This window comes from Chiloscyllium plagiosum, chromosome 24 (assembly GCF_004010195.1).
Source record: "Chiloscyllium plagiosum isolate BGI_BamShark_2017 chromosome 24, ASM401019v2, whole genome shotgun sequence".
Classification (NCBI taxonomy): Eukaryota; Metazoa; Chordata; class Chondrichthyes; order Orectolobiformes; family Hemiscylliidae; genus Chiloscyllium; species Chiloscyllium plagiosum.
Genome location: NC_057733.1, coordinates 43,146,638 through 43,165,158, shown reverse-complemented (window position 1 = coordinate 43,165,158; position 18,521 = coordinate 43,146,638). Strand labels below are relative to the sequence as shown.

Sequence of the window (18,521 nt, the reverse complement as noted above, 5' to 3'; positions counted from 1 at the left end):
GGACTAAAGTAGCAAGTATCCTGACAGAAATTTTAGGAACGGAAATTAAAGTGGACCCTGTATCTCTTCTCTTGGGCTTTTCGAACTTTCCCTCCCTGGACACGTACGGGAAGAGACTATTTTCTATTTTTTCTTTCTGTGCAAGGAAAAATATTTTGGTGAACTGGGCGGCTGAGGGCCCCCCTGGACTTTCAAATTGGCACAGACTAATTATGGAATGTATTCCCCTTGACCTCCTTACAAATATGGTGCACCGAAAGTCCGAATTATTTTATAAAATATGGCAGCCCTTTTTGAATTACATAAATACAGATATTTCAGCTATCCTAACAAGGGTTTTTATTTAATTGAGATTATAAACCTGGCTGGTCCGGGGCTGCTCGGGGGAGGAATCTCGCACGAATACGGGTTTTATTATATCTGATGCTAACACATCCCGAGCATGTAAGAGACTTAAATATACACTCTGGTTAGTTGTAGGTTAGATTAGTAGATAGTTGAGTTTTGTTTGGTTTTTTTGTTCTTTTTTTCGGTTTTTTTTTGTTTTTTTTAAAAATTCTGGCTATTGTATATTTGAGCTAATTGTATATCAATGTTTATATCTGAGAGTTTTGTTTATTTTTGTAAACTTGTAAAAATGTTAAATTTCTAATAAAAATATTTATTAAAAAAAAGCTAAAAGTGCTGTGATAAGTGAGTGTTGGGAAGCTGTGCAATTCTAGCCTTCTTGAACATCTGTCCAAAGATGAACATCTGTGCAATGAAGTCATCCACTCCAGATGTCTAATCCTCTCTTATTCCACTCAGTCAATGAAATATCTTAGTTCCAGTGGCCTGGGTTCTACAGGTCCCTGCAGATAATAGCCTACAGTGGTCCTTTAAAAGCTGCTGAGGCTGTGATCCATCCAGTGTGGTCTGCGATCGCCTTACAAAATATTACTCATTCATTGTTAGAGAGCAGAATCTCTATCTGGTTCACCATTTGTTTCATGTAAAATACCATTCATGCTTCATGATGTTGAAGGCCCGACCCCAATGCCACTTTACAACTCACTGCCCTCACTTCACACTACGTTGCATTTTCTTTGGTAAAATTCTGACCATAGTTTCTGAAGTTAGGCTTGCAAGTCAAATGAATGGTTCTACTTTCTGGCAAATAATGTTTTTGACGAGGAGAGTGAAGCAAAGTCCAGAGATCCATTATTATAGTCAGAGATTTTTTTTACAGAACATGCTGACATTTGACCATGCTACTTTGAATGCACTGTCACATGTGCAATGATGCATTCTAATTAGTAATGAGGCAAATACAGAAGGATAAATTGATAAAAGAAAATCTGGGCTAATATAAAATCATGAAAAAAGTCATATTTAAAAACCATATATAATTAGTTACCTGAAGTCTAGAATCAATTGTAAAGCTGCCAGCTGTGGGATTCATACAGGCAACATACTGGCAATTATGAATATCTTTCAATGTCAACTTGACCTTATCATACCTAATGGAAAAATACATTAGGTTATCTGAAGTCAAATGAATCCAATCATTACACAATATCCTTTCATAAAGAAAATTGTTACATCAAAATAGACACTTTTTAATGAAATAATTTGCTTCAATTGATAGTGCTATTACTAAATATTTAATATATCTAGTTGGACATATTGATAGGGGAATATTGAGTGAGAAGCCACAACATGTAAGCTAACCACCTATTTCTTTTGGACCATTTGAACGAAGAGATCTTATTTATCCATCAAAGGTTAGCTGCTCATAAAACAGCCATCCAGAAGAAGTTTTCTAGTTTAAGCCTCATAAAGATTGGGTGGCTTCAAAGACACTAGCCAGGAATTTTCAGGGTAGTAAGTGAGACAACCTGAATTAACAGAGATTCAAGGTAATTTTCTGGGTTATATTTTAGAAATTGTGCTTTATGTTTTACTGTTCTATTTTGGTTTTCACTCCTGCTCAGTCCATTTTCTACTGGAAGAAAGAAGCTAAAATCTTCTGTAATATGGGCATGAGGTACTTCAATTGTAAAATATTTCAATAAAATGCATGACTCAAAATTGTGGCAGAGTAAATCAAGACTAATGCAAATAGAGAATAAAAACTAACTACCATACTTTAATATCTTACATGTATATGCAGTATTATAACTATATTTAAAAGTTTCTAATTAGATTACAGTACTTACCAATGTCCATGATCCAAGTGTTGTCTAATTAGTGTATGAGGTGCCACAGTTCCATACTTATCCACCTCCGGCATATTCATGTCATCAATAAAATAAATTAATTTCTTGATTCCAGGAGGGCCAAAATTTCTTCCTGTTTTCTTTTCCAATGGCTTCTCCAGAACAGCTATCAGGAATTCAGAATGAAAATTTAAATGCACTAACTATAATGATAATCTTTTATTCACAATATTCTTCACTTAAATACTTTGAATGAGTAGCAATCAAATTATGACAAACAGATTTCAAACAATTTTGGATATAGATGTAGCCCTTGGTGGAAACTGACTCCATCTGATCTCTTCAGTAGATTCATCATTTTTTCCCATATTCAATTCTGTAATGGTTTGGAACATCAGAGGATTTTTGATTGTGTTCACCCGAAATTTCTGCTGCTGGCAGCAGATTCAATCACAATATCCACTAGAGAATTGGAGAAATACTTGAAGGAACTATTGAGAAAGAGCATAGTTCTATTCCAGAAAGCTATTTGGTAAGGAATGGAATGCTAGCTCATTTTAGACATTTTTACACTTACTTGCAAGGCACTTGTACGAGACACTTGGTAGTCCTCAGATAATGTACTGTGTACGGTTTTGGGCACCACGTTATATGAAAGATGCATTTCAGAAAGTGCAGAAATGATTTACAAGATTGGTTCCATGAATAAGAAACCTCATGAGGGCAGAGTGAGGAAGTTGGGACTGTTTTCCTTGGAGAGAAGAGTCTGATCGAGATTTGATAGACATTTCAAAATCAATCAATATAGTCTGTTGTCTCTTTCGTTCCCCATGATAACATCCCCTATGTCTGACTGTAAGGGAACTATATTTGTCTTCACTAGTATTTTTCTCTTTGCATACCAATAGAATCTTTTACAATCAGTTTATATGTTCCCCTCCGCCTTCTCTTATAAACCCTTTTCCCCTCTTAATCAATTCTTCTGTCCTTCTTTGATGAAATGTAAACTGCTTACAATCCCCAGGTCTGCTGCATTTCTTTGAACACTTGGTATGCCCCTTCCTTGTTGTATGGACCAGGCCAGCTCCCCTCAAAATACTTTAAGGAAGTAGCCTAGACCCTAACGTTTTCTTATTTTAAAGGTAGATGTGAATGAACGCTCGAGATGCGATACAACTGGTCAAACCATTCAGCTTTAAGCAAAACATAAAATTTATTTAAACACTATAGTTAAAACATTAACAAAAGAAAGTAGAATTTAGAATAACTTAAATATTGGAAAACTTAACTGACCCGATATTGCAACTTAACGAATTAATTGTTTCAATACAGTAACATCCAATAAACATACCCCTGAGCAAAAATGTAAATTCAAACTCAAATTGATTCTTACAGGCAGTGTTATGAATCAGGCCCAACCCCTCAAAACATTTTTAAGCAGGTTGCCCAGACCTTAACTTTGCTATATGTTTTAGTTAAGTGTACAATGGATATTCCCAGAGTGAATTAGCTGTTCTGACTGCCAAGTTTTAAACAAACAGAATTTATTTACAAAATTATGAATGAAACACAAAGAACAGAAAATAGAATACCAGATAACTTATCCTATCCCAAAAACTTGACAGACTATCCTGACTTAATGATGCTGTTCCAACAATACTTGCTCAGCGGTGAGCACTGCTGCCTCACAGCACCAGGGTCCCAGGTTCGATTCTAATCTCAGGCGAATGTCTGTGTGGAGTTTGCACATTCTCCCCCTGTCTGTGTGGGTTTCCTTCAGGTGCTCCAGTTTCGCCCACAGTCCAAAGGTGTGCAGGTCAGGTGAATTGGCCATGCTAAATTGCCCATAGTGTTAGGTGCATTAATCAGGGGGAAATGGGTCTGGGTGGATTACTCTTTGGCAGGTCGGTGTGGACTTGTTGGGCTGAAGGGCCTGTTTCCACACTGTCGGGAATATAATCTAATCTAATCTAATCCCAATTAATATATCCTTTAGCATAAAGAGTAATAGTGAAACAAACAAGGGCTTACAAGCTTGAAGTTAGAGACACAGTACCCGGCTGGACTTGCCCCAGCAGGCCTTTTTCACATACACTGCTGCTGAACTGAATCAAAAACTCTAATCAAAACAAAGGCTAGCTACACAGCTAGCTGACCATACCCCTATGATTACACCGGGTTTTTTTAAGACATGAAAGCCTTAGGCTGGAGGCATTATCTGTTAGGGGTAAACAAAAAGGCCCCAATAAACCTTTCAGATCTGGTCTAGTTGGAGCCTGGCCAATTACCCCCCTCTCTGAAGAAAAAAACTCAAGGGCATAGTAACCTTGCAAAAAGAACAGGTTCCTCACAACAGGAGGAAACAACATCCAGGGAGATTTCAGAGGAAGTCAGTTAAGAATCATTTACTGAATCTTGCAACCCTTTTGGACTTTCACATCTTGTGATTGCGACAGCTAAAAAAAAACTAGAAAACCCTGAACTGGGAGAACTAGCTAATCCTCTTCCATTGTTAAACTGTTTTTCCAGCGCTTTTCCAGCAACACATTTCCAGCTCTAAACTGTTTTTAGCTTTCTAACTCCTTAGACTCTTTGATAACTCTGCCTTTACAGCCGTTTTTTCAAAAGATCCCAGGGCAAAATAACCCTTTTAAAGTGATAGTATTGTCACACTTGGATCTAATAGAGTCATAGAGTCATAGAGATGTACAGCATGGAAACAGACCCTTCGGTCCACCTCATCCATGCCGACCTGATATCCGAATCCCGTCTACTCACACCTGCCAGCACCCGGTCAATGTCCCCCCAAGCCCTTCCTATTCATATACCCATCCAGATGCCTCTTAAATGTTGCAATTGTACTAGCCTCCACCACTCCCTCTGGCAGCTCATTCCATACATGTACCACCCAATGTTTGAAAAGGTTGCCCCTTAGGTCTCTTTTGTATCTTTCCCCTCTCACCCTAAACATATGCCCTCTAGTTCTGGACTCCCCGACCTTAGGGAAAATACTTTGTCTATTTATCATATACATGCCCCTCATGATTTTATAAACTTCTATAAGGTCACCCCTCAGCCTCCGATGTTCTAGGGAAATACTATCTCTTTTTCTTCTTGTTAGCCACAGTCAGGCTCTTTCCTGTTTTATTTTCATTCCATACAGGAACAAACAATTGTTGCAGTTTGTCTGTACATGCTTTAAGTATTTGCCGTTGCTTTCTACCATCATTCCTTTAAGTAAGATTCACTAATTTATCATAACTTGTGCATCATGCCAGTTAGATTGTCAATTATGTCAGAGGTGTGTTATACAAGTATCATTATACCATATGGCCTGCACCCACCTAAGGTAGCAGCACAATTGTTTACAGTCAGTTAAAAAGTTTCTATAGTAGTCCTCAACATTGTCTCTGTTTCCCATTTGTCTCATGACATTGGGTCAACCATATGCAAGAAATCCTCTTGCTTCTCTTCTCTGAAGAATCAGTGTTCCTCAATAGCAGACACCACTTAATGGGAGCAATGAAGATAGCAAGGGTACAGAACGTACTCAGGGTGGGATGCTTCAATGCATACAAATATTCATTGGTAGCACTGGTGGTCACCAAGTATAATGATTGAAATCAGGGCCAGATGGATCTCATTAATTATAAGAACCTTGATTGAGGTTATTAACCTGAGTCAATCAGGAAGCCCTGGCTGGCAGATATAAACAGGGAATTCGTTAGGGCCGACTGACTGCCCCTCTTCCGTGGTTATGTTAGAGCCCGGGTGTCCTTGGAGAAGGAGCACGCGGTGTCCACCAACACCCTGGAGTTGTTCAGGGAGAGGTGGGCGCCGCAGGGAGTGGAGTGCATCATTTCTCCCTCCAACTCTATTTTGATTTAGTCCCTACCCTCCCCTTCACTGTTTTGATCACACAGCACTGCTCTTTGATGTGAAGGGCAGTGTTTGTCACTGGCCACCCGGGCGTTTTCCTATCTTCCTGGTGAAAAAAAAAATAAAAAGGCCTTATCCTCTTCCGCGGTTACGTTAGGACCCGGGTGTCCTTGGAGAAGGAGCACGCGGTAAGAAAGAAAAAAAAAAGAGAGTAGAAAAAAAAATATATAAACAGGAGATGGCACCCGGGTGTTTTCCTATCTTCCTGGTGGTGGAAATTGAATAAAGATTCGTGCACTTTGTGTCTTTCACTGTGTCTCACACCTGCACACACACACCATGGGTGCTGGCGAAATAATAAAAAATAAACAGGAAATTACACAGCACTGCCCTTTGATGTGAAGGGCAGTGTTTGTCAAAATAAAAAAAAAAGTAAAAAATAAAAAAAAATAAACAGGGAATTAGAACTGCCCTTTGATGTGAAGGGCAGTGTTTGTCACTGGCCACCCGGGTGTTTTCCTATCTTCCTAGTGGTGGAATTTGAATAAAGATTCGTGCACTTTGTGTCTTTCACTATATAAAAAAAAATAAACAGGGAATTCAGAAGGTCACCTCAGTCAAGGGACTGGGTTTGAGCTAGCTGGTCAGAGCCCATATAAATAAAGGATGACTTGATGATGGGATACTGGCCTCTGTGTGGTTATTTCAGTGGTGACCAGAGAAAACAGTGCATGCCTGAAGAGGATTTGCTTGCAATAGTTGTCTTTGAGTTGGGATAAGCATTTATGGCATGATGCCTTTATTTGGGAAGCTTGATTTGTTTGATTCTGCTTGTTCAAAAACTGGGCCCAGTGTGTGGAAAGAACACATTATTTTTTTCTGGGCAAATAAGATTGGGGCAGATGAAAAGTAAGAATCCTTCTGACTGCTTGTAGACCCATAGCATTTTTGGTTACAAGAAGCTTAACTTTTCATGAGGCTCCAGAGACTAAAGCCTTTCAAGAGATGATAGATTTAGTTAAGTAATATTACAACTCAAAATCTCATTTAATTCTGAGATGCTATCCATTGTATTTGGTTCTCTGAGAACCAGGCCAATCTGTATTGGGATTTTTGAGGTTAAGATGATTGCAGAGGCATGTAATTTTTGGTTAATCCTGAATGAGGTGCTGAGAGACTGTTTGGTATGTGGGATTAATGATGTAACCATGCAAAAATGCCTATTAGTTGAAACACAACTGAACTTCAAACAGGTACTACAACTGGCCTTGTGATTAGAAATGTGGCAAGTGGAGCTATAGGGATTGCAAAGAAGTGGACTGTCCAACTAAGATTGGAGAGCACCACTTGGGTGTTAGCAATTACAAAGCATCATGCAGGGGATATCCTAAACAGAGGGACCCTAGGTCAGCCAACAGCAAAATTCCAAATCAAGCTGAGCCATGGCCAAATGGCTAAAAAGGTCTTCAGGATACAGGCCAGCAAGCCTTGTAGCTGCTGCTATAAACAGACTCAAGACAGCAAAGAGGTTCTTATGGTATGATTGCTATTCCATAGGCCATTGCCTCCCCTTTCTAGTCACTCAAAACTGGGCATGAGATGATGTAGAACAAATAACAGCAGAATTGTGTTCCAGTACAAAGTGAAAGCTCATAGCTTTGTATATTCATAGTCACAGACTGGAGATTAACCCTGATGAAGAGTTTAAGACAGCAAGCCAAAAATAGTAGACATGCCGAAAAAATCAGATGCTAATCTAGTGAATCTATAACACAGTGTCTGTGAATCTATACATGTTGAACAGGGGAAGAAACGTTTGATAAACAGAACTAAACAATTTCTCAATCAATAAATTATATCAATTAGCACTGCTCTGATATGATTAACTAGAAGAAGAGGCTCCACAAGTACCTCGATTTTCAATGATGGGGAACACCGCAAAAGTACCAATGACAAAGTTGAATCACTTGTGAACATCTTGAACCACAAATGTTGAGTAGACGGTATGACAATGCAAGACGTGATTTATTTTGAAAATGTTTGGATGTCACGGCAAGAGATTTAAATTTTCTATATTGGAGCGGTATGGTCTGGTATTTGTATGCCATGACTGTTTAATTTTCAAGAATTCTGAACATTGCAAGACAATTGTACTATAAAATGTCCTTCTAACTTAATGTAAAACAAATAATTTCAGAAAGGAACGTATAATTAGAATTTCTGGTAAACACTTCAGCTTGCTCTTTAACCCTGCAAATGAAGAGTTGCCAGAACAAGGAAAAAACCTAATCTTTGCCTGCAGGAAGGCATTTTTCTTGCCCTGCCTACCTCTAGCATATTTCTCCATTGGAGATAAAAATCATCCCTCTTCTTTGGGCAATTTCTATACCTTGTAACATTGCAGAGTTTGTGTAAAAGTTAAAAGGGACAGCTTGAATCAGATAGTCCTCAATACTCAGACTATTCAACTTTTCCCACATGAGGACAGATTTTCCTGTTCCAGCATTTCCTGCTAACATTATTGGCCGACCAATTTCTAGCATAAGATCAATGAAGTAACGTAGGCGGATGGTCTCTGTTGTATGTACAAAGGCAGCCTGCATCATAAGAAGTTACAATTAGAACATAGATCTGCTAGTAGCACAGACATATAGCAGTTGCACATTTGAAGTTTTTTAAAATTAATAACCTGTAATTAACATTTTTCAATAGAGTATCCATAATAAAATCAAACTTTAAAGACTGGCCTGTAACAAAACTTGAGAATGGAGCTATGATAATTGTATATATTTAAAGGAATAACAACACAAGAGAATCTTCTAGGCATTTATGTCCAAGTCAGGAAAGATGAACTGACTCCTCATTCACACCATTCCTGAGCTGAGTACAAGAGAATTTGAATTTAAAAGAGAAATAACATTGTCAGCTTAATACATAAATACTTCACTGTGTATAACTTGGTCTAAGAACCAAGTTAACTCGGTTCTTTGGGTTAACAATGAAAAACATTTTATTTCTAAACCTCAATGAAGCAATTACATAAAATGGTTAAAAGGTTTAAGACATAAAAATATATATAGTTGTGTCAATTTTAAAAATACATAAAATTAAAACTGCACATTTATGACATATTTCCCTTTTATAGGAAAAATGTAAATACATATGCTCACATTTTTTTACAGAATCTATTTTATCTAGCTGTGAATGCAAATCCCAGAGCCAAGTGATTTTCTGAATATAAGGTGATAATGCCACCACTTAGACATTTGAGGAGACAAATTTCAGTAATGGGCCTATTTGTCTCCATGAATACACAAGGTGTTTGTATGAGCCCCAGGAAGGGGAGATTAGCTGCCCACGGCTTTGGCTTGTCTTTACCCTGTAGAAAGAATACTCCTTCCACAAGTTCAAAAGCTGTCATTTACCAGATGTCTGCTGTTTGCAGGAAGATTGCTTCATATGGAACATTGAGAAGTTGGGCAGTGTGTAGCTTGATCATGTCATTCTGGAATGGTAAGGGAGGAGCAGGAAGAGTGGTTTCAATCACAATATAAGTTTTTGTCATTTAGCAGCATGTGTATGAGAGACTCACGTTTGAGAACTGGAAACAGTAGACAGGTATTGAAGGGAGAGTATCTAATTGTAAAGCATATTATTGAATTTGAGAAGATGTGTGTAAAGTGATCTATATAGAGAATTACATTGTAGAATAAAAATATAAGAAATATACTGTTTATTTTTAGATAATTACAAAGCTGGTGCAGTATAGCTCCCCTTTATACTTTCCACTTTATTTCATTGAGAAATTCTCATCCATATCTTTTCTCTGTCTTTATGAAAGTTTGTATTGATTTTAACTGTAGAGCTTCACCAGATTTCCTCCATGTGGTTTCTTCATCCTTCAAATCAATTAAAAATTGTACAGACAAGCCTGTAGCTACCTCAATTTTTTTTATATATGAAAGCAGGACTTGCGATAGCAAGTTAACAATAACCTATTGTTGTGCCTTTAAACCATCACTTTTCTAGTCACTTTTTGCAGCTACAGGGATGCTAGTAAGAGGCCTTTCTGCCAGTAAGAGGCTTTTATACTCAAAGAAAAATGTTTTCTCTCTTTTCTGGTTCGTTTTTCAAAAGTTTTACATCCGTTTTTCCTGAGATCAAAATTTAATTAATCCTTTGCAAACAATATTGATTGCTTCTATGTTTTGACACTTTTGTTTATTTTTCTCCAATCATGTGGAAGTTGTAATTGGTCTTCTCAACTAAATCCAGTAAACAGTATTTCTGCAGTTTTCAAAGACCAAACACTGACGGGTAAGGTTGACCATTTTTCTGGCTGTTAGACTCTCTGGGCTTTGCTTCAACTCAGATTGCACGTCAGCCTTTTTCATAAAGTAGGGCATCTCCCTCTCTCTTGGCCTGCAAGAGAATTTGCTCGGTTACTATTTAATCCTGATGAAGGAGGTGTGCTCCAAAAACTTGTATTTCCAAATAAACGTGTTGGACGATAACCTGGTGTTGTGTGATTTTCAACGTTGTCACCCCAGTCCAACACTGTCACATCCACATCATGACTACTTAATCCAATCGACTATTGATGAACAATTTCATGGGTTCCATTAACCCTGTAGAGTTTTTGCACCTTTTTCAGCTGTCTGCAATTCTACAGGTTCTTGCTGAAATTCTTCAGCCTGTTAAGCTGCCTTGGTCTGATCTTGAGCTAACGTTTTCTAATTTGAAGTAATTTCCTAGCATGGCAGACTTGAGATTACATGCACCATCACTAGTTCAACAATGAATGAGTTTACTCGATAAGTGAATTTTCACACCCTCTCCAGTTAGTTTTTTGAGTACTATTCTGGAATTTCTCCTGCTTCTATGTGGGGAAATCTCCATTATTCCTGATTGCAGACAAATAATTTTACATCGTATGGTGAATTCCTTACTAGGTTCATTGGAACCACTACGGGCCATTTCCCCTTCACATACAAAATCCTGAAAGCCTTAAGTGCCTTCCTTAGAACTTGCACAAAGCATTAGAACTCCAGTGACTGCAGATACAGATTGTGTTGAAAGATTTCCTGTGGATTTTCTCACAAGCCAATAATTGTTTTATATGGTCTATTATTCTCCAATTTAATTGGCAAAGCATGCCTGCAGCTTAGCCTTCTCCAAATATTCTTCAAGTTGGTGATTGTTTTCTTCTGTTCTCCCCATTTGCTTTTCCCTGAAAATATAGTTTATTTTACTGCTGATCCAAACTATTTGACCTGCTGTGATTTGGAGTTCTGAATCAGTTCAAAGTCCTTGTCCTTTACATTGTCCGCACTTGCAGAGGTTGTTTATTTCTCAGATGCATTCTAGTATTGTAAAGGGATCATTTTTGCATTTCTCTAATACCAATTGTTTTGGTGCTTTATTCTTAAAGGTTGTACCATCATCTATTTTGATTTTTTCAAATTCCACAAACATTTGTGCAAGCTGCTATTCTGAATTTCAGAATCTGACAATATGCATCTCTCATGAGCTCATTGGTGCTCAGAAACTGTATCTTCAGGCTGTTTGTATTTAGCTGTCCCTTCAGAGGACTAGTTGGACAAGACCTTTGGGCTTTTTCTGTTAACCTTCCCTGGATCATCAGTGTCTCATGCGTCTGTTGAATGTAACTGATTTGCAACCTTTTCAAATGCTGGAAATAAGGTTTGTCTCCTTTTGAATATGGGGAAAAATTTAGAAAATCTTAGGACTTTGAGGCCTGGCTTGAGGTTCTGATGTCTATTAGGCACAGTGGAACTTTCCCTGGCAGCTTCAAGTTGCCTTTGGTCTTGATGTGTGTGCTTGCAGCTCCAGTTCCAACTTCCATAGTTAAATATCTCTGTCCATCTCTTCTTTGACACTGGTTCATCGTTTTGCCTTCTGGGCTTAGTTCTTACTCCATTTTTGTAATGGGCCATGCTGCCTTCTTTTCCTGAGCTTGTCTTCATAGTTCCTTTTTTGGTCTTTAAATTCTGTTTGGGCTAAAGTAATCTAATCTGTCTCTGTCAGCTTCTGCTATCTGTTATGACTCTGGAGTAAATGCAAAATGTTCAGCTAGCATTATCAAGAAATCATTTCTCTTTTACTACAGATTTAAATGTTACCTACTTCGTATGGCTTTTAAACATTAATTGTCTAAGGGCTAATCTAAAATTTGAATCATTCTCATTGAATTAAATTGTCAAAAGTCAACAACTTCAATTATTATTAATATTTTTGAAAACAACTTGCTACTGTAACTTCTAGTTTGGCTTCAAAGGTCCAGATATTGCAATGGCCAGATAGTTGATGGAACAGCATAGACTGGAATTGCACATTTGGACCATACAGAATCCATGGCACAGCTGACTGTGGGAATTACCCAGGTAATTAACTTCCAGTGGGCAATTACCTCTTTTTTGAACCATCTGAAAAACTCACTTGAATTTGGAGATTTCAATGTTAAGCATAGTACATAGTACTTGCCCAAGAAAATTTAGAGGATTGAAATTTTTCTCTAACTCCTGGGTAACTATTAAATGTTCACCTAATTTACCAAATGGTCCATCTTCTTTGGTCTATTTCCTGACACCCCACCTCCAATCCCACCCTAATCTATCTCCTAACCACTCATGACTAAACTTGATCATTATTCCTCCTGCAAACTTAACACTGCCAGACCCAACATTCAGTCTTTTTTGACCTTACACCCACATCTCATGACATGAGTCAGTATAGTTCTCCTTAATATTCCTATGTAAAGCACCTTGGGACAATTTTTGTGTTAAAAGGATTAACACAACATGTTGATGTTATCCCTTTCCGAAATTTTTCCATTCTAGCACCTCAGTTTGTAAGGAGTTTAGTTCTGTCAGAAATAGCTTTTCTCAAATAGAGTTTGGATAATAAGCATTACCTGCTAGAGGCACAGGGAGCCAGGTAGTCACTACAAACTTGATTTTATTCCCTATTAGTGAGATGGTCTCCACCTTTATGTCAACATGTTTGTTTCTCCTTGCACCAGACTCATGGATGATTAGAACCTGCGCCAGTTTTCTTTCCTTTTTACCTCATCCTTTATCTATTCACATGGCTTGTGCCCAATGTAACCTTTATCTTTATGCCTTTTCCTCCTGCTCCTTATCACTATTTAATGATTCCCCATAAAAAAATTATTTCTTTCCCTTTTTTTTCTTCTTTCCCTTCAAAGTGCTGTCTTTTTTAAAATGTCACTTGGATATATTAAAAATCCAAACAAGATCTGGTTCGTTACACATGCTACTTGGTCTGCCATCAGTATTACCAGCTTTGACTGCTGGGTTCCAGACTATGTAACATTTTACCTCACGTCTGATCTAATTTTGCTGTGACATCCACATATATGTAATGGTCACCGAGCAATCCAATCCAGAAAATCTAACTGAATTTTCTTCTCCTGGATCAGAGATATCAGGGCACAAAGTGAACGTGACTGCTAATTAGCAGAGAAACAACTCATCCTACATTTTTAGACTTTTATGCAGCCTAGGTGTTAACCTGCGATGAAGAGTCCTCATGTCTATATTAGACAAATTCCAACTAGTTTTCAGTCACTACATGATCTAATAATATTGCTGTAGATCACTGAATAAATCAACAGAAGTTTGTTTTAACTTAATGTAATATGGAGCCAGAGGACAAGGGGTGACAGTGTTAGCTCCATATCAAATTACAACTCATTGCTTTTCCCTCTTTAGACATAAGCAGGGTGGACTAGTAAGCAATATTAGGATGTCTGATTTGTGCTTGCAGCTCATTGAATTTATTTAAGTATGCCCAAGCATAAATTTGGGATGGTCCTTAGGTGTGACATTGCAACATGTCTTGTTTCATGCATTATTAAATGAAGACGCCGCAGAATATCTATGTGCAGCATCCCACAGGAGCTTCAGTGAAAATTAATGAATGAACAATTAAAACTTACAACTACATGACCATGTATGACCCAGCACTATATCACAAGAGACACTTGCACAGCTATAGAAGGAACAGGAAGGAAGACAGTAAATGATTACTTATTCAAATGTGTGCTGTTTTTGCAAGTACCTGGAGTGGTAAGTCAGAATCCAATTCAAATGTGGGCACCTTATCTGTCCAAGGCATAAATCTCTTTGATTCTGAATCAATGTAGTAGTCAAAGATGGTACCTTGAGATGGGAACTTGACGGATTTAAATTCATTCACCCACCATTTGCTGAATTCTACGCGATAATCCACAAGCTGGAAAAAAATTGGTCCACTTAAAAAAAAGTATTTTATAGCTTTCAGTAAACTTACAAGGCTTAATGAACACTCAAAGTTAGAGGATTTATCAAAAGAATCATAGAAACATATCTCCCAATGTAGTTTCATGATGTATGCAGTACATCAGTACTAATGCAAAGCAATGTCTCTTCAGATTTTAAATATAGACAGCATTAAGACTACTTTTTCTAAAAAAAATTAAGTCCAACTGCTAACACATGCAGGAATTGTTCATCCTATGTAAGATGCCAACAAGAGCTCTGTAAAGTTAAAAATCACACAACACAAGGTTATAGTCCAACAGGTTTTTTTGGAAGCACTAGCTTTCGGAGTGCTGTTCCTTCATCAGGTAGCTAGTGGGACAGGATCATAGGACGCAAAATTTATAGTAAAAGGTCAAGGTGTCATACAACTGAAGCAAGGTATTGAACAAACCTAGATTGCTGTTAAGTCTTTAATCATTTAAAACTGGGATGCAGGTTTCAATTGATTACTATGTAAATCCCCAGCATTTCTTTCAAGTCCACAGTCCCGTGATAATTTAAGGTTTTATCAATATAAAAAATCTCAGCTCAGACAATGCATTAACAGTGTGAGGTCAGAGTTTGTCTGTATCCCAACCTTGAGTCAGAATGACTCTATTTCCAAAGTACGAATTTATAAAATGTCACACGGACTGACTGCCTACAGATTGTGTGCTTTGAACATAGTTGCTTGATTCTGCAAATGCATAATCCCCCCATAGACTGAAATGTGTGTGTGTGAAAGAGTGTGTGTATGCGTGCTTGATAGAGTCCGTGCACAAGTGTGATGGAGTACAAGCCTGTGTCCATGTGAGTGTGAGAGAGCATGTGAATGAGAGACGGTCTGTATGAGTGTGATAGTGTGTGTATGTGTGTGAGAGTGTATGGTGTAGTGGAGTCAGCTGTAGTGAGACATAAATCCAAGATCCCGGTTGAGGCTGTTCTCATGGGTATAGAACTAGGCTATCAGCCTTTGCTCGGTGACTATGTTTTTTGTGTATCCCGAAGTCCACCTTGGAGGATGGTCATTCAAATATGTCCTTGACCACTGAAGTGTTCCCCCATTGGGAGGGAACATATCTGTCTGGCGATTGTTGCGCAGTGTCCATTCATTCATTATCGTAGCGTCTGCATAGTAATTTCATATCACACTGTAATTGACCCCACTGCACTATACAATCTCACACATGCACATACATACACACAAGCGCGCGTGCACGCGCACACATACACACACACACCCTCTCACAGGCATGTACTCATCACACTCATGCACACACTCTATCAAGCACAGACGCACATACACACACTCACACACTCTCTCCCTCTCTCACAGACACAGACATGTCACTTTGTCTCCCTCACATACACACGTGCACACACACATAAGTCTAGGGGGTAAATTTGAATTTGCAGATACATTCTATTTTTTTTGAAAAGCACACAATCTATAGGCGGTCAATGTAACATTTTAGAAACTCCTACGTTGGAAACAACCAGTCTGGCTCAAGTTTGGGAAAAAAACAGGCTCTAACCTCACACATTTAAATGCATTGCCTGAGCTGAGCTATCAACTTTCTTTCATATTATAAAACCTTAAATTATCTTGAGACTGTGACTTGAAATAAGTGCTGGAATTTACATATTAATCGTCGAAACCTGCATCTACGTTCTAACTAATCAAAGACTTAACAGCAATCTAGGTTTGTTTACTACATTGCATCGGTTCTATGATACTTTTAATCTTTTACTATAAATTCTGTGGCCTATGATCCTTCCCCACTAGTTACCTGATGAAGGAACAGTGCTCCAAAAATTTGGAATTTCAAATAAACTTATTGGATTATAACCTGGTGTTGTGTGATTTTTAACTTTGTCCACCACAACCCAAAACTAGCACTGCCACATTAAGAGTGCTGGAGTGATTATAATAAGGTGGACCAGATAGAATGAGTTCCCTGATTGGGACTGTTAATCTGGTTCAATCAGGGAGCCCCGGCTGACAGATAAAAAGGAAGCTCTGAGGAAGCTTGATCAGTATCAAGGATTCTCCACATGTAAGTAAAAGGTGACAGTGTGACAGGATACCAGTTTCTGTGGAGTTATTTCAGTGGCAACAAGAGAAAAGCACACTCCTGAAGAAATTAACTTGCAATGTATCTTTGAGTTGGGGTAAGCATTTCTGTTATTGTGCTGTTATTTGGGTAGCTTGACTCAATCGATCCTGCTGTTGAAGACTGGGCCTAGCATGTCGAAAGAATCTGTTATTTTTTTCTGGGCAAACAACATTGGGCAGATGATAAAGAACAAATAATTCTCCTGATAGCTGTGGACCCACAGCGTTTTCACTTAATATGAGCCTAACTTTCCCTGAGTCCCAGATACTAAAATCATTCAAGAGTTGATGAATTTAGTTAAGGAATATTACGACGCCAAGCCATCTCTAATTCTGAGACACTATCAGATTTACTCAGCAATTCAAGAAGCAGGAGAATCCGTATCGAGATTTTTGACTCGGTTCAGATGACTGGCAGAGGCATATGACTTCGGTTTAACCCTTAATGAGATGCTGAGAGACCACTTGGTATGCGGGATTAATGATGTAACCATGCAAAAGCATATACTTGCTGAAACCTAACTGAAATTAAATCATTCACTGTCTTTATAATTGGAAAATGCAGTAAGTGGAGCAAGATATTTTGATGGAAATGGACACCCTTGCCAGTCTGACTGAGTGTGGGGAACACCATTTGAATGCAGGCAACTGCATAGCCTCACACAAGACATATCCTGAACAGAGGGAGCAGTTAAATTGCTTAGCAACATCCAAATCAGTACCAATCAAAGTAAGCTCCTGGTTAAATAGTCACCCAATTCCAATGGAAGTCAATACCAGCACGACTGTTTCAGTGATCGCAGAAACAGTCTTTCACAAAATTTGCTTTGGAATCCAGCCTTCAGGATTGCACACTGACTGAGTCTGTACTGGGGAACCTTTGGTTCTGGTCACATGAGAAGCAGCTGGTTCAGTTACCACTACTTGTAGTAAAAAGCTGATGTCCAACTTGATGGGCAAAATTGGTTGAGAAATTTCACATTGATTGAAAAATGTTGAGCTAATTAGAAAATGTCTGCCTGAGTAAAGCCCTAATTAAATACCCAGAAGTTTATTCAAAAGGTCGAGGGACTATCAAAGGAGCCATGGCCACCCTATAGAAAACAATTCCATGATCCTGCAAGGCCCACCCATAAACCAGAAATATGAAGGCTGGAAGTGAAGGAATCATCAAACCAGTCCAGTTTGTGGAATGGGCTGTACCAGGTGAAGCCTAACAGGTCAGCTCACCTTTGGGGATTTCAAACAAACAGTAAACTGCTTGTCGCAGCTCGATAAATTAGCAGTCCATTGCAGATATGTAAAGCTGACAAGGGGATACTGTCCATCACAAAGCTGGACCTGAGCCATGTATACTTCTAATTGTGGTTAGGTGAGGATTCCCTGATATATGCCACAATTATTACCCACAAGAGTTAGTACCAGTGTACAATACTGCCATTTGAGATATCCTCAGCTGTGCTCTTTTCCAGCAGACAACGGAGAACATTTTACAAGTTCTACCCCAGGTTTCCATTTACTTGAATGATGTGCTAATGACTTGGACATGGTGTTTAAACATTTCTCCCAAGCGAGAGTATGCCTTATATGGAAAAAGTCTTCCAGGCACCCCAAGCCACCTACTTGAGTTACAGAGTTGACAATACTGGCCCCGCACCAATCAACCACACCGCCCTGTGGCCCAACATTTCAACTCCCCCTCCCACTCTGCCGAGGACATGGAGGTCCTGGGCCTCCTTCACCGCCGCTCCCTCACCACCAGACGCCTGGAGAAAGAACGCCTCATCTTCCACCTCGGAACACTTCAACCCCAGGGCATCAATGTGGACTTCAACAGTTTCCTCATTTCCCCTTCCCGACCTTATCCTAGTTCCAAACTTCCAGCTCAGCACTGTCCCCATGACTTGTCCGGACTTGTCCTACCTGCCTATCTCTTTTTCCACCGATCCACTCCACCCTCTCCTCCCTGACCTATCACCTTCATCCCCTCCCCCACTCACCCAT

The 18,521-nt window shown here is 38.8% G+C and overlaps 1 protein-coding gene across 1 annotated transcript in view; it reads right to left on the bottom strand.

Moving 5' to 3' along the window:
- The window catches only part of LOC122562216 (dynein axonemal heavy chain 17-like), a 464,703-nt gene that overhangs the window by 133,637 nt on the left and 312,545 nt on the right, over positions 1-18,521 (bottom strand). The window contains exons 46-49 of the mRNA XM_043714924.1: positions 14,181-14,354; positions 8,467-8,674; positions 2,199-2,364; positions 1,397-1,499 (exon numbers count right to left, since the gene is read on the bottom strand). Of these exons, the coding sequence (XP_043570859.1) occupies positions 1,397-1,499; positions 2,199-2,364; positions 8,467-8,674; positions 14,181-14,354 (651 nt within the window). The remainder of the gene's footprint in view (positions 1-1,396; positions 1,500-2,198; positions 2,365-8,466; positions 8,675-14,180; positions 14,355-18,521) is intronic.